The sequence below is a fragment of the Taudactylus pleione genome, unplaced genomic scaffold (genome assembly GCF_031769625.1).
Source record: "Taudactylus pleione unplaced genomic scaffold, aTauple2 ptg000437l, whole genome shotgun sequence".
Lineage (NCBI taxonomy): Eukaryota > Metazoa > Chordata > Amphibia > Anura > Myobatrachidae > Taudactylus > Taudactylus pleione.
The window spans coordinates 5,927,841-5,954,487 of NW_028284839.1; the positions used below are offsets into that span (position 1 = coordinate 5,927,841).

The window sequence follows — 26,647 nt, forward strand, 5'->3', positions numbered from 1 at the left end:
ATCGTTCAAATCGTTCAAATCGTTCATCTGACAAATCTGACAAGTCTGACAAATCTGACCGTGTGTATGCTCCATAAGACGCACAAATGAGAAAAAAATTTGAAAAAGGCGCTACATCACTCGGCGCAGCTAACTTGCGCAAAGCGTCTCGTGTTGCACGGCACATTGAGGCTAGGCGAATGAGGACCCCTTGATGGGCTACAAGCTTAAATGTTTTGATCAAAATATGAGCTGCCATGCTTTTATTTGCTAGATAGACACATATGATACATTTTAGTGATAGCGCTAACAGCAACTGCCTTTCTGTACAATATCAACAATATACGAGTATATATGTGATATATAATGACAAATCAACACTGTCATTACATTCCCTTGTTTTGCTTAAGGAGGCACTGAATTAAAATGTTTTAAATTCAGCAAATATTTACCAAACTGGATGCCAAGTTCATTTTTAAATTACCAATAAGAAAACGGGGCTAACAAGACAACTGTGTGTCCTAGCTACTGGAAGTGATAATTGTATACAAAGGCCCTCATTCAGAGCCACTCGCTAGCGGCAGTACGCTCGTTCCGAGCGATGTTCGCACATCTGCGCATGCGTACGGTTTTTAGTACGCATGCGCAAACCAGTCAGTGCGGCCGAAAATCATTTGTACGCTATATAGCGAGTGCCTGCTATTTTGAGTGACAGAATGAGGCGTATGTGGGTGGTAACAGGGGAAGGTGCTTGAAAACGGGGGAGTGGAATTCGAACGCAGGCGTGCTTAAAGGTCAAAACGGGTGTTTTAAGGGTGTGCATAATTAATCCAGCAGCGTCATTGACCACGTCACTTGGTTTTTTTAAACTCAGAACTGCTCGCAAAATAGCGGTTGAAAAAACCAACCACAAGAATAGCGAGCAGTTCATACGCTGTACGATGTACTCGATTAATCACATAAATAGCGGACATGACGTATGGTGCGAGCGGCCAGGGGGCGTTTTTATCAATAAACGAGCGTATGTTTTGCTCGCTCGTTCAGACTTAGAGATGTGAACAGACTGCAATTTGCGAACGGATCATTTGAATAGCCACCCCTTGTTTTTGAATGAACGACCGCAAATAGCGAACAGCTCTGAATGAGGGCCAAAGCTCTAAAATTTGCTGGGAAAACATAGTCAACTCTGAATTATAGTAAAAATCACTAAGGGGTATAATTACTAAGAGTGTATTTTAATCGATTTTGATCTATTTAAAATCGATTAAAATCGCAACATCGATGTTGTGTTTCTGGGGCAAAATCACACATATACTAATACTTAACAAATCAAATCAGCAATTGTCTGTTAGTAAATGTGTGGTTTAGCCCCAGAAACTCAATATTGATGTTGATCGATTTTCATCGATTTTAAATAGATCGAAATCGATAAAAAAAATAGACCTTTAGTAAATTACCCCTTAGATTCAGGTGAATCGTACATTTGGTGTTTGATTCAGCAAGGATTCAGTCGGCCGATTGTTACACATTGCGTGTGTGTCAAAGCTGCAGTGCGCATGCACGAATGCTCCACTGCGGTCGCCGTGGCTACGCAGACCCATCGCAGAGTGATTGACAGGAAATACCATTTGTGAGTGGTGACGGGGTTGGTCGGAAAGACGCAGGCTTGCCTGTGTGTTTGAACGCTGTTACAAAGACGTGCATAATTAAGCCCCTGCGATGGTATACGCAGCCTGAGTTTTAGGCACCGACAGGAACTTTCGCCGTTTGTGAGTGAGGTCAGCTCAACCACAACTGTGCGTATAGGTCCAATGTTAACGATGTTTTCGCAGACTTGCAAAGGTATTGCGGATGTAAGTAATGGGTAGTGGGCGGCTTTTTACAGTGGTGAGCGTCTTGGCATAGTGCTGCGATCGCATTAATTTGCATAATTTTGCAGCGGTCGGGTGCGTTCGTGTGCAATCTTGCGATCCGTGCTAATTAAGGCCCTTAGGGGGAGATTTAATAAAGCTTGGAGAGAGTTAAAGTGGAGATAAATAGCACCAACCAATCAGCTCCTAACTGTCACTTTACAGGCTGTTTGAAAAATGACAGTTAGGAGCTGATTGGTTGGTGCTATTTATCTCCAATTTTATCTCTCTCAAAGCTTTATTAAATCTCCCCCTTAGTGCACAATAAAAGATAAAAACTCTATTTTTATTCAATAACGGATAAATTATCCAGGAAAATAACAATAACTTTTTAAAGCAGAATCTGTGCTATTTGCTGCCCCTTACACTAATAAAATAGAGCCATAATAATCAGTTAACAAAACCACAACCCATCTAGTTTTGTATGATAAACTACCTGAAATGTTACTATCTCTGTAACAGATTCACCTTTCCAAATCCTAATACAAACTATCTCTTTGACCTTTCCATTACATTCCTGATTTAAAGGTCAGCTCTGTGGCTCAATAAAGAGCCATACTGTAAACTAGCTGCGTCCGTCGCTAATAAGCCAATCCCTATACTAATAAAAAGCAAACCAAGTGTGAGGAACCTTAATCTACAAAATGCCCTTTTTGTTCTCAGAGCTCTTTGAATGCGAAACATCAAATTACGGGCAGGCGCCTGTCATTTCTCCTCCGCAGATCAAATAGGGGAGGAATTTGCTGCTTATATCTGAAGAAATAACTTAGATTCTTATTTCAGGAAAGCACATTGCATCTTGTTACGAGCTAGTTCTTATAATTACAGGGGTCTCATAATTGTATCAGAACAGCATTTAGTTAAATGTTCACAGGATAAAGGTATTTCTGCAGAAAAGATGTACAGAAGGTAAAATTTTCAGGCTGTTTATCAGTTATCTAATTAACTTCCCGTGTTTAATGTGGATTTGCACCTCGTGCCTCAGTGACGTCACTGGATCCTAGTGAACGAATAGTGTCATCAAAATGTAAAACATTTACATAGTGGAACATTAAGCAACTGTTTAATGTCTGAGAAATAAATAAAGAATAACAAAACAAAAAATGAACTCTACTTTAAAGAACACAAGGGAAATGTATCAATCCTTCCACATTGTGGACAAGTGGAATATTTCCCCATAGCACCCAATCAGCTTCTTCCTACCATTTAATAGAATGTACTTGATAAATGCTAGCCAGAAGCTGATTGGGTGCTAAGGGCAGATTCCCCACTCTTTGAAGGTTGGATAGGGATGCGGTGATAATATCGACAGCGGGGGTTCCGGCACTGAAAATGCCGGCACTGGAATCCTCACATCTGTCAGAATCCCGGTGCAGGTATCCTGGCTGCTGGCATCCCAAAGGTAAGTAGCGGGGCCAGGAGGAGGGTTAGGGTGGGGGTTATGGTTAGGCACTAGGGGGAGGGTTAGGGTAGGGGTTATGGTTAGGCACTAAGAGGGGAGGAGTAGGTTTAGGGTGTGGGGAGGGGGAAGTTAGGTTTAGGCACTAGGGGGAGGATAGGCTTAGGCACCAGAAAGGGAGGGTTAGGGTTAGAGAGAGAGGCGGGGGGGGGGGGGGGGTAGGTGTGATACATCTCCCCCAGCAATCACTGGACTACATCTACATGCAGACAGATGTCATTTCTGAGAAGTAAAACAGTCTTACCCCAGAGATTTCTTCTTCATTGCTGGTACGATTTCGGTCTCTATATCGATATTCAAATCGAACTTCAGCGTGAAGCATTCCTTACTTGGGTCCTGCAGAGACGGAATGTGGAAGCAATAAGCTGTTTGTATACTCTGTGAAAAACTATAGTGGTCAGTTTATGTTGTCATCATTAATATTCAAAATTTATGCTCAACGTACGTCTGTCTGATTACTCAGCAGGCTGTATGTAGTAACACGAGTAGGAGCTGTCAATCAGATCTCTTGGGGAAAAAGAACATTCCATGCAGCTACATGTTCCGCTTGTTACATTGGCATCACACTTTCTTGTATTTACCAGTCAATCAAAATGATGGATTTATAAGACAGAGATTTGCATATGTGAAGGCCTTTAATGACCTTGTAACTTATGCTACACTATTTTCTTCCAATTATTATCTTTGCCATCTGTCACAGAGCTGTAATGACACACAGAGGGAGAATGATCAAACCTTGTGAAGGGGACATGAGGAGGTGGTGCCCATAGCAACCAGATTTTAGCTATTATTATATAGAATGTACTAGATACATGATGGCTATAATCTGTTTGCTACGAGTTACAGCTACACTTGTTTGATAAATCTCCCCCACAGTCTCCAGTGTCTGCAGTGCAGAGGAAAATTGCTAATTTAAATATCCATACTTAATCAGTGTACAGATTGGAGGTCAGAAGATCATGTGACATATTATCCTTATATGTCACAGCAGAGGGTTTATTATTCACTATACTTCTACATGAGTTTCCGATGAAAAATAAATTAATACATTTCATTGTTTTAATTACCGTGGTATTCATTCATATTTTAATAAGCATAGTTTTTGTTTATTATACTAGTATTTTGGAACCCTCCTACGGCACCTTGCTATTTGTTGTGGCTGGCGTTACAGAGATTTTTCCTTGTCTCTCATCTCAGTCACCCTTTTCCCCCCTGCTCTCCATCTTCCTGTCTCACATCTGTGTCCCCATTTTCCCCCCTGCTATCCATCTTCCTGTCTCACATCTGTGTCCACCTATCTCCCTGTCTCCCATCTCAGTCCCCCTTTTCCCCCCTGCTCTCCATCTTCCTATCTCACATCTCTGTGTCCACCTATCTCCCTGTCTCCCATCTCAGTCCCCCTTTTCCCCCCTGCTCTCCATCTTCCTGTCTCACATCTCTGTGTCCTCCTATCTCCCCATCTCCCATCTCAGTCCCCCTTTTCCTCCCCGCTCTCCATCTTCCTGTCTCACATCTCTGTGTCCACCTATCTCCCTGTCTCCCGTCTCAGTCCCCCTTTTCCCCCCTGCTCTCCATCTTCCTGTCTCACATCTGTGTCCACCTATCTCCCTGTCTCCCATCTCAGTCCCCCTTTTCCCCCCTGCTCTCCATCTTCCTGTCTCACATCTCTGTGTCCTCCTATCTCTCCATCTCCCATCTCAGTCCCCCTTTTCCCCCCTGCTCTCCATCTCCCTGTCTCACATCTCAGTCCCCCTTTTCCCCCCTGCTCTCCATCTTCCTGTCTCACATCTCTGTGTCCTCCTATCTCCCCATCTCCCATCTCAATCCCCCTTTTCCCCCCTGCTCTCCATCTTCCTGTCTCACACCTCTGTGTCCTCCTATCTCCCCATCTCCCATCTCAGTCCCCCTTTTCCCCCCTGCTCTCCATCTTCCTGTCTCACATCTCTGTGTCCTCTTATCTCCCCATCTCCCATCTCAGTCCCCCTTTTCCCCCCTGATCTCCATCTCCCTGTCTCACATCTCAGTCCCCCTTTTCCCCCCTGCTCTCCATCTTCCTGTTTCACATCTTTGTCCACCTATCTCCCTGACTCCTATCTCAGTCCCCCTTTTCCCCCCTGCTCACCATCTTCCTGTCTCACATCTCTGTGTCCACCTATCTCCCCGTCTCCCATCTCAGTCCCCCTTTTCCCCCCTGCTCTCCATCTTCCTGTCTCACATCTGTGTCCACCTATCTCCCTGACTCCCATCTCAGTCCCCCTTTTCCCCCCTGCTCTCCATCTTCCTGTCTCACATCTCTGTGTCCACCTATCTCCCATCTCAGTCCCCCTATTCCCCCCTGCTCTCCATATTCCTGTCTCACATCTCTGTGTCCACCTATCTCCCCATCTCCCATCTCAGTCCCCCTTTTCCCCCCTGCTCTCCATCTTCCTGTCTCACATCTGTGTCCACCTATCTCCCTGTCTCCCATCTCAGTCCCCCTTTTCCCCCTTGCTCTCCATCTTCCTGTCTCACATATGTGTCCACCTATCTCCCTGTCTCCCATCTCAGTCCCCCTTTTCCCTCCTGCTCTCCATCTTCCTGTCTCACATCTCTGTGTCCACCTATCTCCCAGTCTCCCATCTCAGTCCCCCTTTTCCCCCTTGCTCTCCATATTCCTGTCTCACATCTCTGTGTCCTCCTATCTCCCTGTCTCCCATCTCAGTCCCCCTTTTCCCCCCTGCTCTCCATCTTCCTGTCTCACACCTCTGTGTCCTCCTATCTCCTCATCTCCCATCTTAGTCCCCCTTTTCCCCCCTGCTCTCCATCTTCATGTCTCACATCTGTGTGTCCAACTATCTCCCTGTCTCCCATCTCTGTCCCCAATCCCCACTTCCCCTTTCAGTCTATCTCATCTCTGTTCCCAATCTTCCCTTATCCCCCTCTTCACCCTGTTAGTTTCTGTCATTTCTGTCCCCAATCCCCCATGGGGCAAGGGGTGAGGGGCACATGGGACAGGACTGTTCACTCCTGTCTGAACCTGCAGCCGCAATAACACCCTCACCCCACGCATTGGTGGCGGATGCTGGATCTGGCTGTAGGAGCAGACAGGAGAGAACAGTAACGTCTTAACAGCGCTGTGGGCATTGAGGAGATGACAGAAATGAGGCTGTTCCTGGAAGTCTGCCAGCCAGTTAGAACTGCCAGGGGAGAGAGGGAGGATGCGGGGACTCCCTGTAGCTAGACACACGCTCTAATTGGGCCCATACATCAATTGACCGACTATACATCAATTGACCGATTCCCCCAATCCCCGATTCGAATTCCCGAACTGATTTGCTGATTCCTGATCTCAGATTCCCCAACGTTTGTCAAAATTCAACTTTTGAAATAACCTGGATGGATGTGGAACGCTGGTTTAAATAACCACACAATAAGTAAAAACAATAAATTTATTATAATAAAGTAGCATGAATCAAACAATAAAATATAAAAAATATAAATGATGATACAATCCAGTGCTTATGATCTAATCAAGCCCTATAATCAGTCCCCAGAATCCTTTCTTAAATAGATAGCTCAAGAGAATGACCAAATGCTGGCATGTGGAGATGGTGAGCGATTTTTGGTAATTCTGTGCCTGTTCTTTAGTAATTGCTTATACGAGCATATTAACCCCAGCTGACAGTTAAAAACTTCGGTATGCAATGCAATGTATTGGACTTGATCCACTCATATCGGAGAATCGGATGTGGAAATACAGTGTGGCGTAAATGCTTTATATTGTCTACTCACTGATAGGAGTCTTATGCAGACATGATCTCGACCGTTCGTCAGCAGGAGTGCAGACAAGTTTTGAGTCCGCTTGACAATCCGGTGTGGCCCGGTGTAATCACTCGTGGCACAGTACGTGAGAGAGTAACAGCAGGACCACTGATGTCTCCAATGCAGTAGCACTGAGCAAATTCAGTGTGAAGGTATCTCCGTCCAAGCAATACTTCCTTCTGAGGAAACCGGGGTTTGCCATTCCTGGAGAAACGCGTCAAGGACGGAGATCCTGATCAGCTGTAAACCTCCAGAATATCGCGCTCATAGACCAACCTGCTTCTGCACTTCGGTATTGCTTGGACGGAGATTGGACGGAAATTTTTTAGTCCTAGCAAAATTGGGGTACACGAAAATGGGTGCTAGCATATTTTAAAGTTCCTAAAGTGAAGTTTTAAAATACATAAAAAATGCACCTTCCGCAAACACCTGCAATAAAAAAAAAACACCTGGGGCATACTTGGGGTCTATTCCGCTAGTTTTAAAATTTGTCCCACAACTTTGTTTTTTTTTTTCGCCCCCAAAACAAAAGTATATTTTTGGGGTGTCCTGAAGTTTTTTTTAAAACATTTTTGGTGCAGATTACCTTTGCGGGACTGTCCTAAGGCTGCTAGGGGGTTTTCTAAAGTGTACACCCCAAAACCACAATTCTGCACTTTATTTCGACCCCTATTCATAGTCCAATGCATTGACTTTACGCGTACACAAAAGTCTTTGGCAGGGCCGCAACTAGGGGGGGCTAGATGTGCATGTGCACCGGGTGCCGGAATGCAGGGGGTGAAAAAGAGATGACTAACGGTGGCTTGGGGGTTGCAGAGTCAGAAAACAGCCATCCAAAAATGGCCACCGCCAAGGAGGAGACAGATGCTAGAGGTCCTTACTGGACCTCTAGTGTCTGTTAGGCCAGTGCAAGTGCCGGGAGAAGATGCTGAAAGCTGCATCTTCTCCCATGAAACCCCCTGGCAACGAGCATATACCCCATGGCAACGAGCATAAACCTCATGGCAACTAGCATGAATCCCCCTGGCAACAAGCATGAAACCCCATGGCAAAAAGCATAAACCCTATGGCGACGAGCATGTAACCCCTGGCAACGAGCATAAACCCCATAGCAACGAGCATAAACCCCATAGCAACGAGCATGAATCCCCCTGGCAACGAGCATGAATCCCCCTGGCAACGAGCATGAAACCTCCTGGCAACGAGCATGAAACCTCCTGGCAACGAGCATGAAACCCCCTGGCAACGAGCATTAAAACCCCTGACAACGAGCATGAAACCCCCTGGCAACGAGCATGGAACCCCCTGGCAACGTGCATAAAACTCCTGACAACGAGCAGGTAATTTTAAAGTAATTAGAAGCCTTACTATGGGGCATAAAATGGTGTCGGGCAAATATGTAAGTGGCACTTTGGTAATAGGCATTATAGTGTGTGGCATTATGTGTAATGGGCATTATTGTGTGTGGAATAATGTAAGTCACTATACCAGGGACATTTGACTAGTGCACTGCCTTATGGAGGAGCAAAGACAAAATTCAGGTACAGGAAGGGAGGGGGCGAAAAATTGCTGCCTTGCACCGGGTGACATATATCCTAGTTTCGGCCCTGCTCTTTGGAATTGAATACGGCGAAAAGTTTCCGCCTGGCGAAATGACATCAACCGCAATACTTTTTCACAGATTCGGGCTTATCGCTGCTAATTGAATACGGGCCATATATGTGGTTAGCTAGAGAAATTAAAGCAATTAGCCTTACAGTACTTTAAGGTGATTCTATATGTGGCAGAATGCTTTACGGTGGAGAAGCTGGGATGGTACAGGGGATGTGCAGTGTCCATTTTGAGAAGTTTGAGTGGCTGACTGAAGCCGCGTATCCATTAGACGATAAATTGGACCATTTGAACGATAATGATATCGTTATCGTTCATCGTCCACAATATCGTGCAGTGTGTATGCAGTCTAAGATCAATGATAAGCGTTCCCTCTGGTCGTTGACGACATCTTTCATCGCCCGTACTTGCAGGGCAACCTGACAATATTGTCAGGTCTGCAAGTACGGGGATGAGGGAGAGTGACGTCACTGAAAGATATTGTGAATGATATCGTTCAGTGTGGGTGTTCAATGTCGTTAACGACATTGAGCACATCACTGCCAGAGAAACACTAGACGATATCGCTCATGGAGCATATAGTCTAGTGCAGGGGTCTTCAAACTTGGCCCTCCAGATGCTGTGGAACTACACATCCCAGCATGCACTGCACATAGTTTTAGCATGCTGTTATATCAAAAAGGTGGCAGTGCATGCTGGGATGTGTAGTTCCACAGCAGCTGGAGGGCCAAGTTTGAAGACCCCTGGTCTAGTAAAACAGAAACAAAGGGAAGATACAGTAGTTAGATATATTTGTTGCTCTCTATGGGGACAATTGAATGACCTGCGTAGGGCGCGAGTTGTCCTTGCAATGGCGTTGCCAACGCCGTAGCGCGCACTCCTCGCAGCCTGGACTTGCACATTTTGATTGCAGCCCCACAGGACTGAAAATAAAATTCTGCGAGTCCAGAGGTACCGTAAGTGCGACATGCAACAACACTCGCGCTCGAATAAGTGTAGCTGTATATGACCCTATATGTCCTAACATAATGTAATATTATTATTTATATAGCACTGACTGAATTGCATATTATCTTTTATAGCTAACAATGGCCCTCATTCAGAGCCACTCGCTAGCGGCAGTACGCTCGTTCCGAGCGATGTTCGCACATCTGCGCATGCGTACGGATCGTTATACGCATGCGCGAACCAGTCAGTGCGGCCGAAATTCATGTGCTCGCAATATAGCGAATGCCTGCTATTTTGAGTGACAGAATGAGGCGTATGTGGGTGGTAACAGGGGAAGGTGCTTGAAAATGGGGAGTGGAGATCAGAACGCAGGCGTGCTTAAAGGTCAAAACGGGCGTTTTATGGGTGTGCATAATTAATACAGCAGCGTCATTGACCACGTCACTGGGTTATTTTATAGCCAGAACTGCTCGCAAGATTGTGGTAGCAAAAACCAACCACAAGAATAGCGAGCAGTTCATATGCTGGTCGATGTACTCGATTAATCTAATAAATAGCGGACATGACGTATGGTGCGTGCGGCCAGGGGGCGTTTTTAACAAATAAACGAGCGTATGTTTTGCTCGCTCGTTCAGACTTAGAGGTGTGAACAGACTGCAATTTGCGAACGGATCATTTGAATAGCCACCCCTTGTTTTTGAACGAACGACCGCAAATAGCGAATGGCTCTGAATCAGGCCCAATGTCAGCGTTCGTCAAATATAAGGAAGCCTTTCACAGCTGTGCATATAGGTGTTCATAATGCTCATGTATTATAATTAAAAAAAAAATAATTTGGGCAAAAATAAGATGTGTCAGGTTCTGAAATTATTTTGGGTAATATTAAGATAGTTGAACAATTATTTAGGGGCCTATTTATCAAGTGTTTTTTTTTTTTTTTTTCATTAAATCTGTAGAAACTGCAGTTTCTGCATAATTTTATGAATTATTCCTATGTACTAATAGCCTAATGCAGCAGATTTCACAGAGTGCTAATTAGCGCTGTAGATTGCAGTCACCATTATTATCAATGGGGACTATGATCTGACCCCTATGTACCAAATTCTGAAAAACTTTGCTTTTCGGAGTTGGGCTCCGTTAGTTTACTGCTTTAAGTCTATGGATGCTTTACTCGCAGGAGAGAGATCTCCCGATCCCTCTCCGGCCTGATCCGGAAGCTGACACTCCACAGATACACATTTGCGCTAAAACAGGCCCACGACTTAACAATTAGCATTTGTGCAGAGCTTTTTCACATTTGTAAATAATCTTTATTGCCCTCAAGATCTGCGATGTGACTCCTAGGGGATTTATTTACTAAAGTGCGAGTTTTTAGAAGTGCAGTTGTTGCCCATAGCAACCAATCAAATTCTACTTAACATCTATCTAGCACCTTCTACAAGATAATAGCTAAAATCTGATTGGTTGCTATAGGCAACATCTCCACTTCTAAAAAGCAGCACTTTAGTAAATATACCCCCAGCTGTCTATAACACAGGGAGAGGAATTGCAGAATCACACTTTATTTTTAAAAAAAGCTATTGCAGAAAGTCAGGGCAGGATAAAACAATGTATACCCCGGTCAGGCTCCCTATAATAGCATTTTCTGCTTTCAGCTGCACTATAAACATGAACGCTGCTTCAAGAAAAACCTCTTCCCACTGCTAGAAAAGGACAATATATAAATGGAGATAGGCAGGGAAACAAAAGGAAACACTGTTAATTTTATAGGTTATGATGTCATCGGGCGGGCAGGTCATTGTTCTTTTTATGTAAAAAAAACCCCATTAAGTTCCGAAGGCACCTCCCCACAACCTGTTCTCTTTCTTAGTTGTAGTTATTTTGGTCAAAGTGCAATTAAATGCTTATAAATATCAAGACGTTGTGACAATGGGAGAGAGCATGTTTCATGTCTGGACAATGCAATTCCGAGGCTGCTATATATATATATAATTCTGTCTGACACGAAACCAATAGTGTTGAAATGCGTACACCGGAGAACGTAAACCTAGTACAGAGCATACACATAAGTGAGCGATAGTTGTCATGGTTGTTTTGTCAAGGTAAATTTCACTCACCTATAGTGTAACTTTCCGTAAAAAAATTCCCTGTAGCGTAACTAAACAATCATTCTAGCAGACCCCACCAGCTACCTCCTTTCCTTCTCCAGGTGCTGCTAGCAGGTATCTATTACAGCCTAAGCTATTGGGAAGAGTCATGCTGGTTGTCACAGGCCAGGCCTTCAACTATAGCATCTATCACCCCCTCACCCGACATGTCACCCCCAATGTCAGGGACTTCAAACAGCCAGCGTGCAAAGGAATTCATTCTCAAGTTACATGTAATATATATGTGTAACGTAAGAAAAGGTAAGGGGTGATGGGGGCAATATGGAGAGGGTTCTGTTAAGAGAATTACTTATAGGTTATTGTAAAGTGTGTGATACAAAAGGTTGACAAGAAAAGGTTGACAATAATTTGGTTGACACCAAAAGGTCAACATGGAAAAAAGTTGACACAGGAAAAGTTAAGACAGTACAGAAGGTTGCCATGTACAAAAGGTCGACATGGAAATGGTTGACATATTTTTTTTTCTAACTCTAATCTTCAACCTAACCTTTACCTTAATTCTCCCCTTGGTGCCTAACCCTAATGGTCCACCCTAGTGTCTAACCCTAACCGTTGGGGTAAGTGCCTAACTCTAACCATCCCTCTTAGTGCCTAACCCTCCGGTAAGTGCCTAATCCTAATCGTCCCTCCTAGTGCCTAAACCCTCAATAAGTGCCTAACCCTAACCATCCCTCCTAGTGCCTAACCCATCGGTAAGCGCCTAACCCTAACAGTCCCTCCTAGTGCCTAACCCTCCGTTAAGTGCCTAACCGTCCCTCCTAGTGCCTAATCCTCCAGTAAGTGCCTAACCATCCCTCCTAGTGCCTAATCTTCCGATAAGTGCCTAACCCTAACCCATGGAAATGGTCGACATGTTTTTTTTTTTCTAACTCTAATCTTCACCTTAACCTTTACCTTAATTCTCCCCTTGGTTCCTAACCCTGATGGTCAATCCTAGTGTCTAACCCTAACCGTTGGGGTAAGTGCCTAACCCTCCGGTAAGTGCCTAATCCTAATCGTCCCTCCTAGTGCCTAACCCTCCGGTAAGTGACTAACCCTAACCGACCCTCCTAGTGCCTAACACTCCGGTAAGTGCCTAACCGTCCCTTCTAGTGCCTAACCCTCTGATAAGTGCCTAACTCTACCCTTCCCTCCTAGTGCCTAACCCTCTGGAAATGCCTAACCCTCCGTTAAGTGCCTAACCCTAACCATCCCTCTTAGTGCCTAATCCTCCTGTAAGTGCATAACCCTCACCATCCCTTCTATTGCCTAACCCTCTGGTAAGTGCCTAACCCTAACCATCCCTCCTAGTGCCTAACCCTCTGGTAAATGCCTAACCATCCCTCCTAGTGCCTAATCCTCCAGTAAGTGCCTAATCCTAACCATCCCTCCTAGTGCTTAACCCTAACCGTCCTCCTAGTGCCTAATCTTCGGGTAAGTGCCTAACCCTAACCCATGAAAATGGTCAACATGGTTTTTGTTTTTTTTCTAACTCTAATCTTCACCCTAACCTTTACCTTAATTCTCTCCTTTGTGCCTAAACCTAATGGTCACTCCTAGTGTCTAACCCTAACTATTGGGGTAAGTGCCTAAACCTAACCATCCCTCCTGGTGCCTAACCCTCCGCTAAGTGCCTAATCCTAATCGTCCCTCCTAGTGCCTAACCCTTCGGTAAGTGACTAACCCTAACCGTCCCTTCTAGTGCCTAACCCTCTGGTAAGTGCCTAACTCTACCCATCCCTTCTAGTGCCCAACCCTCTGGTAAGTGCCTAATCGTCCCTCCTAGTGCCTAATCCTCCAGTAAGTGCCTAACCCTAACCGTCCCTCCTAGTGCCTAATCCTCCAGTAAGTGCCTATACCTAAAAGAAAAATGTGTCCACCATTTCTGTGCTGATCATTTGTACCTGCAACCTTCTGTACGGTCGAACCTTTGTCATGTCGATCTCCTTCCAAGTGACTTTCTGGTGTCAACCAAATCATTGCCGACCTTTTGTATGGAACCAGTAGCAAGAACTAATTTGTGTTCTACAGATCCATAGCTCTGTTTTATCCAGTCATTCAGTTCTGTTCTGCATTCTGGTATTAGCATATCTGGATGGGACTTCAGCACCTCCTCACAATGGTGCAACGTGAGTGGTCACTCAAAGGGGAGGGATGGAGCTGGACATTAGTCAAAAGTTACTGTATTACAGACTGGCACTCAAGCCGCCATTGTTAAGCAAATATAAATAGTACGCAGAAAGCTCTTTGCTGCACATTTATCTGTATCCCAGGTGAACACTCTACACTCATACACAGATCAGGCTATACCGATTGTCTTATAATCTCCAGCCATACAGAATGAATCTCATTTATATGACTTGCCCGTTTACACATTCTGGCCTACTTATGTAATAATGTGCTAAGAATTCATTTCATCTAGAGAAGCCTAGAGACCTGCAGAACAACCAAGATTGGATTATCGCATACTTTCAAGAAACAACCTCATATTTAGACCCCATGTTTACAGAACCAATGCATTACAGCTAGCATACAAGTTAACGTGTAAACGAGCTAATAGCATTCACAAAAATGTAATTGGTTCAGACGGTTACGAAAACACCCGACCAATTAGTATTCCTAACTACAAAATATAAAGCACATTAAGCCACGCCCCTAAATCACCCATCCACTCCCCGATTGCCATAACCTAGTCCATTACCCTCACGAGGCTCCATCCGTTTAGATCTCTTTAGGGCTTTTCTGTACAAGAATCGGGATTATTGGGAGATAGGGATCTGAAGATATCAGAGATAAAGCTGAGATCATACCATGCAACATTTTCCAGTGCCCGACAGGATTCCCATTATAGACCCTGCATCATCAGTCCCTGCCCAGTGGAGCTTACAATCCATATTCCCTACCACAAAGTCACTGGGGTTCATATATGTCAGATTCCAATTAAGCTACCAGTATTTTATTTGGAGTGTGGAAAAACTCCCATACAAAAACAAGGAGAACATACAAACTCCCCAAAGGTAGGCCTTGTTTGGGAGTTGAACATATGACTTCATTGATGTGAAGCAGTAATGCTAACCACTACTTCACTGTGAATGCCCCAGCGTTAAGAAAGTTAGTACAATCCATAAAATAGCTTTCACACAGCAAATTGCAATACTATGACATACTATCTGATCCTCTGGCAAATACGGGAACTTTAAACACACAAGAGACAGTGTACAAGGAAAATGACTACCGGGAATGTGACTATGGGGGAATCCCACACGATTATATATAATAAGCCATGTTTGGGAAAGGGAATAAAAATGAAAATGAAAGAAGTGATGAGATGATCACGGTGCGACGTAAAGCCACAATATAACACAGTTTATAATATGGAATTAAGTATCACATAATAAAGAAAAAAACTACTTAAAATGTGACCAAATAAAATAATAATAAAAATATAGATGTACACATATACACAAGGGTTTGTAGCGACATTTGCAAAAAAAGTAACAGACGAATGACCACTAATAGACGCTGCTGCGTTCACTTTTGCGCCCGACTCAGAACCAGGCCCCAAGTCCCAAAACAGGAATAAGCCACGTGTGAAAAAGTAAGTGCACCCCATGACCTCATAACCTGTAGAACCACTTTTAGCAGCAATATAATAAAGGAATTGTTTTCTGTAGGACTCTATCAGTCTTGTATTTGAGACACTGTCACTCTTCCTTACATCGCTGCTTAGGTCAGCAGGTCCTCAATAGGGTGGAGAAATAGACTTTTCAGCCATCCAATTGTAGATTTTCTGGCCTGCCCAGGATCACTGTCCTATAATATTCCTATTTGTGATCCAGATTCTGAAAAGCTCCAGTTGTCGGACGGACTTCCTCACAATTTCCTCTAAAACACAGGTTCTCAAACTCTACCATGACAGTCCAGGTTTTAAGGATATCCATGCTTGAGCCCAGGTGGTTAAATCAATTTGACTGAAGTAACAATTAAGTAACCTGTGCTCAAGCATGGATATCCTTAAAACCTGGACTGTAATGGAGGAGTTTGGGAACCTCTGCTTTAGAATACCATGGTATGAGGAGTGTTAAACATCACCCCTCCATTAGTGTTCTTGGTATGAGGCTCTAGTGGTGGATACCGGTATACGTTTATGAAGCCGGCGGACGGAATGCCGACCGCGGGCTTCCAGACTATTTAATCCCGGCGAGGGTTAAATGACACGTGTCGCCTGTCATTTTAATGCTGGGAGCCCGGCATCCCGATCGAAGGGATGCCGGGCGCGGATAGCCGCGGGGGGGGGGTTAGGTTTAGGGCTCCCGGGAGGTTAGTGTTAGGCTAGGAGAAGGGGGGGTTAGGGTTAGGCACCCCGGTGGGAGGTTAGGGTTAGGCTAGGGGGAGGGAGGGTTAGGGTTAGGCACCCCCCTTCCCGGGGAACTTAGGTTTAGGCGGCAGGGAAGGGGGGGTTAGGTTTAGGCACTTAGAGGCTGGGGATTAGTGTTAGGCATGGGGGGAGGTTAGGGTTAGGCACCCTAAAAGAGGGTTAGGGTTAGGGGGTAGAATTAGGTCAGTTAGTACTTACCTGGGGACGATCGGGATTTCCTCCGTCGGGCTGCCGCTGCTGGGATTTGAGCCGGTGGTGAATCATACCGATTCCGTGGATACCAACTGTATCATGGACCCTCTAGTCGGGATGTAGTTGGCATCCCGGCGTGCGGGATGCTGAAAGTCTGAATACCCGCTCTGAAATCCTGATAGGTCGGGATCCCGGCACCAGTATCCCGAACGCTGGCATCGGGGTGTTAGGGGGAGGTTAGGGTGCGGGAGGTTAGGGTGCAGGGTGGGGGAGGTTAGGTTTAGGCACTAGGGGGGAGGATAGGGTTAGGCACCGGGGAGGGAAGGTTAGGGTAGGGATTAGGACAACACTTACCTGTCTTCCCTATGGGTGTTGGGATGCCGCTGTCGGTATTCTGACCAGCGGCAGCCCGACAGCTGGGATTTTATACCCAACCCCTCTAGTCTAGTGTCTTATAAGTATTCTAACAAGTAACACCATTTACTTATAACAATAACAATGCAGCTGAACTAGTTTCCTGGAGATGAGATTGAGATCGGGAGCTGCTTTCGGTGACCCTACTGTGTTGATATTTAGTTACTTGGTTGCCCATGGCAACATATGCTCAGTACTTCCTTATTTCCGATTCTGCTTCCCTTCCCCAGCTTAGTCCCCGTCCCCCTTTTCCCTTCCTCTGTTATATGCACTTGGCAGTGTGCCCGGATGTATACAGGAGATCTCTCACATGTTGCTTTGTGTTTAACACTGATAATAAATGCAGTGATGCCTATGACTAGGTCGCATCGAGGAAGAAGTTGAAAATATAAGTAACTCATCCGCTCTGGATCTATTAGAAGTTTATTAAATAAACAATTCTGTCTGTCTCCAGCTGTCAGAGCCGTACAATCTCCTAAAGGGAACATAGCAGCCATCATTTCTATGGGCATTTCAAGATTTTTAAAATGTTACTTTTTTTTATACTAAACGCAATTTTCACAATCTACTGCTGTTCTCTGGGTTTTATAACTTACTATGTATTTACTGCATTGAAAAGTAAATTACATCATAACCACGTTTAGTAAACATACCATGATAGAGACTGAATTACCGCTCCTAGCCCATAACACACATAAGGGGAGATGTATCTAGCCTTTGAGAGAGATAGATTGTTGAAGTTGCCCAAGCAGCCAGTCAACTTCTAAAGCTGGGTACACTCTGATAGTTATATCGCCTGTTCCACTGAACGGGCGATATATCAATAGTGCATCGCTGAGTGTGTACAGCGGATATGTCTGTGAACGACGTCGTTCACAGACATATCCGATCTGTGCAGCACGGTAGATGGCCGATATATTTGAAAGATATATCGATCATCTACCGGGGTGTACGGGCAACCTGCCCATCGCTCGTACACATGGGTGTGATGGAAATGTATAGGACTCTATCTACATCATAGACACTAAAGTGTGCACATGTCCGAAGCATACACAGTGCTGTAACCCAGTTCAACCAAACAGACATTTGCTGTCATTGACTATTTGATTGGGTTGATTCATACTTCCAACCAAGGCCGGTGCTACCATTTGGTAAACCTAGGCATTGGCTAGGAGCATTGGTGGCTTAGGGGCACTTTTTAAAACACATTTGCTGAGTGACATTATAATGAGGGGAATCAAGTTTGAGGATGTTGAGAGGGGGCACCATTTACGATGAGGAAGTGCACTCCAACAATTTGTGCAGACCATGCTCCCATCTGTCCTCATTTAGGTGTAACAGCCCCAATTTGAGGGTCTGTGTCCTGACGGAGGACATCTTTGACCCGTGGGCCCGAAGACTGGGAGCAATGTCCATTACACTATTGTTTTATACAGCAATGCCAGGGTGAATGGGTGCTGTACGTACCAATGGCAATTAATGGGTGTTAGGAGGGGGAGGTAAAAGGCAGCTCAGTGCTTCAAGGGGGAGATGTATCAAACCGTAGAGAAAGATAAAGTGGACAAATTCCCCATTGTCATTTTATCCACTGTGGTAGATAACTGACAGAAGCTGATTGGCTGTGATGGGCAACTTCTCCACTTTTTTTCTCTGTCCAAGACTCGATGCATCTCCCCCAAAAAGTGCTAAGCACATGCCAGGGGTGTGGTTATGACGTAACTGCGGTGTGGACACGCCCCCTGTCCCAATTCAAGTGTTGTTGCACCAGTGATTTCCGTCCCACGTTCTGCTGAATGTTGCTGCTGACAGCGATTTTTGCCGGAGGATAAAATGCTGCTGGGAAATTCAGTTCCATTGAAAACAATAGTGCCTGACAACCAACTGCCACTCTGGGCATATTCATGGCAGTTGAGAAGTTTCTCTGCTGGTCAAACCTCACAAATCTCCAGCAAATACTCCCAATAGTTAAAGAGAAGCAATTTGCAGCTAGGTTAAAAATCGCTGGTAAAAACAAAAATTAGATCCGCATCTGAATTACCATAAACTATTAATGCTGCCGCTATCCTTTTACATGGGAAATCTGTTTTAACAAACAAACAAAACCGTCTCGTCTGAATAAAGTCTAAATGAAGAAGTGCAATGAGCTTGGCAGTCTTTAGGGATAGGTTCAGTGGTTTCCCCACCAAATATTTTATTTCAAATTCTTATCTGTTTTGACAATTAGATTGTAAGTTCTATGGGGCAGGCAAATATGCTGGAAAAACTGTATGAAGAATTATATACAACCATTGAATTGGTTAAATACATCTATGTTTTCGAGATCTGAGCATAAAACTTCAAAGGATTGTCATATCCTCAACGATCAATGACATATCATTTGCTCAGCACATAAGGAACCAAAGGGGTGGCTAATGGTAAGTATAAAATGACTGCCTTGTCCAGACAGGATTTTCAAGATATAATAAGAATGGACATCGGTTTGCTTTTCCCTGCCAGACAGAAGGTCTGCAGTGATGTTAGGCTGTAGTAGGACCCGGCGAGCACTAATTGGCCGACATTCAGATCAGTTTAACTCTCTTCTCTCTCTCTGAAAAACATGACAATCAACACCTTTATTGGTGTTCGGAAATCATTGTAACCTCACGGGAGCAATAAAGCTCCACAGAGAGATTTTCACTAAACCCGTGAAAAACAGAACAATACTGGGAATCAGTGGGCTATCTGGCTGGCATAGGTAAAGCAGGCTCAAGCAACCTGTGGTTGAACTACAAGTCCCAGAATGCCTTGCCAGCCTAGGGCCTACATCTAGCATAAAGGGACATTACCGACAATTTATTATGCCAAATAAAATGGGAATATTCCCATCTCTTAATTGTACTTTGGTTGCTATGTTTTGTGTTGTTTTGTTTTTTTGCAGTTCTGAACTTTTAAATACTTGACTAGTTATCTATGAAGCATATTTTGCATATAAGACCTGCCCTCTGCCATATCACATGCCCATAATAAAGTACAGTATGTTGCTGTGCACCGCTGCTTCTCATGGCAAGCTGAGAGGGTTGAGCGCAGCTTAATTAATCATCCCATAATTTAAAAAAAATTAAACTTTATTCCAGCAGTATAGGAGGACCACCTAACATAATGCTACATGTGATTATGGCCCTGATTCAGAGCCGGACGCTCTGACCAGAGCGCTCGCTCTGGATCAGGGGCCACCTCCATTAATATGGAGCGTCCTCCTGGACGCTCGTATAGCTGTGGGTCACCACCCACAGCATATACGAGCGAGCAGGATGATGGTCGCGATGGTCTTGACCATCGCGATCATCGAAACTGCGAGCAAAAGCCAGCGGTTGGGTTTTTCAACCGCAAGGCCAGGAGTGATTTTGGCTCTATCAGAGCCAAAATCACTCCCACTGACATCACTAGTGATGTCAGTGGGGCCGGCTTTAGACGGTAGGCGTTCCCATGGGAACGCCTCCGTCTGGCAGGCACGCCCCCGGCACGCCCACCAAAGGGGGCGTGCTGTCAGTCACCATTGACAACACGCCCCCTTTGATGAGACACTCCAAGCGAAGGAAAGTCCTTCGCTCGTCGGGTCTCGTGCATGCGCACGACGGAGCTCCCTCCGTTGTGCGCATGCGCAGTGGGGACCATCGACCCACTTGTGAGCGGACAGCCGCTCGCGAGTGGGTCTGAATGAGGGCCAATATTAGCTGTAACACTAGCACCACTAAGATATGGAATAGAAAACATAAGCTGGCACCATGTAATATTTCATTAGATATGCAGCCCCTGGCACACAGCAAAACTGTAAGGGATATATTTTCTAAAGTTCAAATTTATTCAAATTTAAAATCTATTAAAATCGATAAATATCGATGTTGTATTTCTAACAGACAATTTTTTTTTTAAGTATTAGTAAATGTGTGATTTAAGCCCCAGAAATCCATGTTAATAAATTCTAATCAATTTTAAATCACGCAAAATCGATTAAACTAGACCTTTAGTAAATATACCCCTAAGTGTTTTTTTGTTAAGGTGCAGAACAAGGTTATAATATACAGATCTATTGAACCTTTCATCTCCCAAATTAAGCTTCTTTCCAAGTGTCCTGCTGTATGGATGAGCTCCTTCATTGACTCCAAGTGTCTGGTTTACTCTTAAAGATGATTGACCACTTCAAGAATAATTTAAAAATAATATTCCGTCTTCCATCTCCAACCCCTCCACCAACTAGACATTTTGGTGGAGTCGTTTCCCTGTTACTTACACTGACAGCAAGATCAAGCTGCTCCGCAATGTTATGCATGAAGCATCAAAGTCTCGGCTATTGGCTATTCTAGTTCTCCATCCATATTAGTGACACTGGGTCATGTAATAAATGAAAATCATCCTGGGACCCAGCAAGATAGTGCTCCCACCAGCAGACTCCCTGACGGAGAGGAGAGATCCTAAAACAGGGATGGGGAACCTCCTGTCCGGGGACCGTATAAGGCCCCCGGAATCATTTGGTTTGGCCAACAGAGTTTTTTTCTTCTAGCCTAATCTGGCTAGCAGGGTGCCTAGAATGGCATCCTGCAGCCAGAATCTATGCAGCAGTGCCACCTGGAGCTTCCATAGGAAGCTTCAGACAGTCACACCGCTGCCCTTACAGCTCCCTGCAGCATCCTCAGGATGCTCCGGGCATTGCTGTAATCACCGGCGATTGTGGCCCCACCCCCATGTGACATCACACGGAGGGGTTGTGGCCTGCACCAGGCCCACAAATAATGTTATATATATCAAACTGGCCCTCAACAGAAAAAAGGTTCCCCACCCCTGTCCTAAAAGATATCCAGCCCCGATTGCTCAAGAAAGGTCAACAGATGTGGGGTAATATCTTGCTGGACAATCAAACTAAAATCAATTCAAATAATGTTACCTTTAGTAGGTAACATTATTTTACAAGGTAGTTAACATACATGATAGTTAGATGCAGTGTTAGCCAGGGGCGTTTCTAGAGAGGAGAGGGCCCGTGTGCAGTCTCCGACACGGGCCCCCTCCTCTCCACCCAGCGGCCGGCAGCGCACTGAGCTGTGCGCGGCCAGTGCCGGAGTTATAGACTCTGGGCACTAGAGTGTGCCCAGAGTCTATAGTGTATGCACAGATCACCGGGAAAATGGCCGTGGTGGTTTACAGAGCCGGACCCCCGCGCCGACGTGGGACTCCAGAGAGGTAAGTAACACTATGGGTGCAGGGTGTGTGGTGCGGGGCCCCTCTGGACCCAGGGGCCCGTGATCCCCGCACACCCTGCACCCATTATAGATACGCCCCTGGTGTTAGCTCAAACTGTAATATAACCCATGTTTTGTGAAGCGGTGGTGTTGTTGGTGGAGCTTTAAGGACAAATATGGACTGGATTAATAAATCCCACAAAAAAGTTATGCGGAGTGTTTCTACAGGGGCAGTAACTGTTTTCAAGGGGTCTTTATGATTATACTGCATTTACAAGCCAGAAACTTATTTTTATTTCGTTACAAGCAGTGAAGTGATGTATTTAGAATGATCTATTCAGGGACCTGAAAGAGGGAGAATATTGAACCATTAGGTCATGTAAAGTTGTAAGCAAACATTTAGGCACCCCTGGTACAAGTACATGCATCATAGAATCTCAAAGTGGAAACAAGTTAACACAACATCTGTAGGGCACAACCTTAAGCTGGGTACACACTGGAGCGCTGTCGGCCCGATATGCCATTTCGTAACGACACATCGCCTACATTACTCAGCTTGTACGCATGTTAATGCGCTCTTGCGGTCGCTGTGCAGCACATCAAACCCAGTGATATCACTAGCGGCCAGTGCACTGTTAATGAATGACGTAACGGTGATCGTTGCGTCGTTCATTAAAGTTGTCCAGTGTGGACACACATTCACTGTTCATGGGCATTCGTTCCGATATCAGAACGAATGCCCGTCGCTCCAGTGTGTACCTAGCTTTACGACACACATATTTCTGCCACCGTTAGTGCGTAATTACTATTTATTTGCTGAATATAAGAGATTGGACACAAGACTACAACTGTAAATGTGTCATGTAGGAGAGTTTAGCTGGTCTTCTAGAGGATACGTTCAATATCCAGACAGTGGGGAATCCGGCGGTCAGAATGCCGACACCGGAATATCTACGCCAGCATTCCGACCGCTGGAATCCCAAAGGTAAGTAGCAGGATTGGGGGGGAGGGTAAGGCACTAGAGAGAGGTTTAGGGATAGGCAATAAGGGGGGAGGGTTAGGTTTAGGCACCGGGGAGGGAGGATTAGGTTTAGGCACATGGAGGGGGAGATTAGGGTTAAGCACTGGGGGGGGGAGGTTAGGGTTAAGCACTGGGGAGGAAGGGTTAAGGTTAGGGTAGGGTTAGGTATACTTACCTCGAGCCATCGGGATGGTCACCTAGTCGGGATACCGGCGTCGGGATTCTCACCGCCGGGATCCCGAACCTAACCCCCTTTTAATAAGTACTTAGTAACAGCTTCCTAGCAAAAATCTCTGCTTCCAAATCCTTCCCGCAGCCAGCGCAGTCTTTCTAGTTCTATTCTGTTTTTCCCCATTTTCCTTGCAGAACTCAGAAGTAACCTTAGATCTTTTTACATGTTCCGTATGTTTGAGATCGTCCCACAGACTTTCAATAGTATTCAAGTCTCCAATATCTTAATCTTCCTTTCCTGTAAATACAACATGATACATCTGAGGTAAGCTTTGCATTGTTGTCTTGCGGAACTCCATCCTCTTTCCAGCTTCAATTTCTTCACAGACTCTGGGACTTGAGCTTCCAGGATTTATTGACACTTAGATGAATCCATTCTTCCTTCTACCCGGACATTATTCCATGTGCAACTGGCTGCCGCACAGCCCCAAAGTATAACTGAATTATCCCATGCCAAAGGTGGGCAATGTACCATTTTCTTCAGAGGTCCATCTGTTTTTTTTCAAATGTATCTTTACTGATTATGGGGTCTATGAACTAAGCCTTGAAAAGAGATAAAGTGGACTGAGATTAAGTACCAACCATTTAGCTACTAACTGTAATTTTTCAAACACATGGGACTATTTACTATACCTTGGAAGCTAAGGCTTAGTACATAGACCCCTACGTCTTAGGAAAGGCATTCCTCCCAACATTTCAGATCCGTGAACTGGGTCTGGGGCTTTGTACAGCAGACATGTCTGCGGGAGGGATGGTAGCACGGAGCCCTCAAATCAGGACTGTCCCACTGAAATTGGGTCAGTTGGGCGCTATGGGCAAAGCCTCCCACTGATAATTTTATAATATACATTATTTTTGTGTTAGTAACTCTGGGGGAAATGTATCAAAAAAGATCGGAGAAATGGACAAAAGCAGGAGTTGCCCATAGCAATCAGACAGTTTAGAGCGAGCATTTATCAAGAACATTCTATAATATGACATGAAGAAGTTGATTGGTTGCTATGGGCACTTGTCCACTCTTTAGAAGGTTTATATATGTCCCCCTCTGGGCTGGTCACCTTGCTACAGCATCACTCAAAACTTTCAGTGACATGTAGCTTCTAGCTAAGACATTGCTGGTCTTCCAGATATTGCCCTGTCTTTAACAGATTCCCTTCCATTTGTACATCGTATTTCTGACAGTGGAAATTCCAAGTATTTATATATATTTTTATAGCTATTTCCTGTTTGGTAACTACCTATTATCTTTATGTTCATTCAGCTCCTTCAACAGCTGTTTAGATGAGCCCATGGTTGTCGGCCCTTGGCACAGCATTCTGAGAGGTTAGAAGGGTCAGCGTATTCATTCAACTCTGGAATTGTGTTCCACTGCCATAGTTGGAGCCCTCCTGAGCCAGTCAAGTCGTTAACATTATTTTTAGTCTGTTAAATTCAGCAAATAAATTTATACATACAGCAAATATTCCGACTTTATGTTTCTCTTCACCGGGAGAAGCCAAGAGCAGACCAGTTCGGGGGTGGAGGTATGGGCTCTTCACATCTGTGCCCCAGTCACTGCATAATGCTGCACATTTTGAGTCAAAGTGCGAAGGGGTGGGGCTAATACTATGCAATTCCTGTCATCTTTGACCCACCCACTCCATAAGGAGACGCGATTCCCAGTATTACCTTCCAATCCTGCCCATTTCACTAGAAAGTGGGCGGTATGCGGGAGTTATGCAGGAGATCCACCCACTACCGGAAAAATCGTGAGACTCCGCACCTTACGGGAAAGTAATGACATACAGAAGTGTCAGTGATTGTACCCTGCAAAATCTGTGATAGGTTAGAGATTTAGTGCAACATATGATTTTACCAGGGGTTAGTAAAAGTTTGCACACAACTGTACCTGCCACAAAAAGTGCCAGCGCCTGACCCCCGGATGTTGTGAGAACAAAGTGAGCTTCTCTACTGCATTACTACATCACTTACTAATGTACATAACACTGATACTACCTTATATTAATCTCAGTTGACAGAGGTATCTTCAAAAAAAAAAAAAATAGAATCATCTATAACTTGCTTCTGCACCTTTAGGCAGGTTCCGGGGGGGAAAGAACTTGCAGCGATGATGAAACCACCGACACTGAGTCATCACATTCCAAGGTTTTATTACGTCCTTTGTTTATGGATATTTTGACACGTTATTGCTACAACCCTCACACTTACAAGACTTTGCTACCAAGGGAAAAGTTTGCTTTAAGTAATCTCGTAGCTGTTCCAGCAACACCCCATGGGATATTTCATCCTTTTATACTCTCGCCGTGCAGCGCAATAATTACAATTCTCATGATTCATATAACTGAGCAATGTCAAACTCAAGTTACATAGAGAGCCAAATTAAGTAGATAAAACCACGGGCGACTCCAGACGTGGGGCTGCAGCGCAATTCAACATTCAAATAGGGGAGTAAACACCAACTGCCAGTAAGTCCCCGACTGGAGATGTTTGGCAGAGTTTGGGGTGGCAGTTGGTGTAGCTCCCCTATTTGAATTTTGGACTGTGTTGCAGCCCCACCTCTGGAGCCTCCGCTGGATAAAACGTACTGTACTGTGTCTACAATCTGGAGTTGTAGTACAAGTGTGACCCCCCCAAAGCTGTCAAACGGGGTTTGTTTTTACGTGGAGGTAAGCTTCAAGCTGAATCTTCTTGTACAATTGGAATTTTTTTCAAAAGTGAGAGTACTAGGGGCCTGATGCAGAGGCGCTCGCTGTTTGAGAGCGCTCGCTCTGAATCAGGGTGTTGTTTTTTTTTATGTTTCGGCCTCCCGGCCGCTCGCAAAGCTGTGGGTGACCACCCACAGCTAGTGCGAGCGGCCTGGCGATGGTCGCGATTGTTGCGACCATCAGGCTTGCGTCGAGACCCCGTGGGAGGGTCTCGGCTCCCGCAAGCCCGAGTGGACTTCCTGCTCTAATAGAGCATCACTCGTGATGTCTTTAGGGCCGCCCACAAATGGCAGGCGTTCCTAAGGGAACGCCTGCATTTGTGCAGCCACCCCCCCTCCCCGCCTACAAAACGGGGCGAGCTGTCAATCAACATCGACAGCCGCCCCATCTTGTAGTGAGCCCCGAGAGCGACGGAGCTGCCGTCGCTCGCTGGGGCTCGTGCATGTGCATGCTGGAGGCGGCGCATGCGCAGTGGAGGAACATCGACCCGCTTGCGAGCGCTGTGTGCGCTCGTGAGCGAGTCGGAATCAGGACCTAGGTCTAGTATGAGAAGTACGTATATGGGTAGAGAACTGGCTGAAGCATAGAAGTCATACTACTTCACTACACTTATCTGTTTTCCCATGAAAGTCCAGAAA

At 45.1% G+C, this 26,647-nt stretch overlaps 1 protein-coding gene across 3 annotated transcripts in view; it reads right to left on the bottom strand.

Annotated features, from left to right (window-relative positions):
• PLEKHG5 (pleckstrin homology and RhoGEF domain containing G5) overlaps positions 1 to 26,647 on the bottom strand; it is a 419,500-nt gene that overhangs the window by 98,730 nt on the left and 294,123 nt on the right. For all 3 annotated transcript variants that reach the window (XM_088447753.1, XM_088447755.1, XM_088447754.1), the window contains one exon: positions 3,593 to 3,684. In XM_088447753.1, the coding sequence (XP_088303879.1) occupies positions 3,593 to 3,684 (92 nt within the window). The remainder of the gene's footprint in view (positions 1 to 3,592; positions 3,685 to 26,647) is intronic.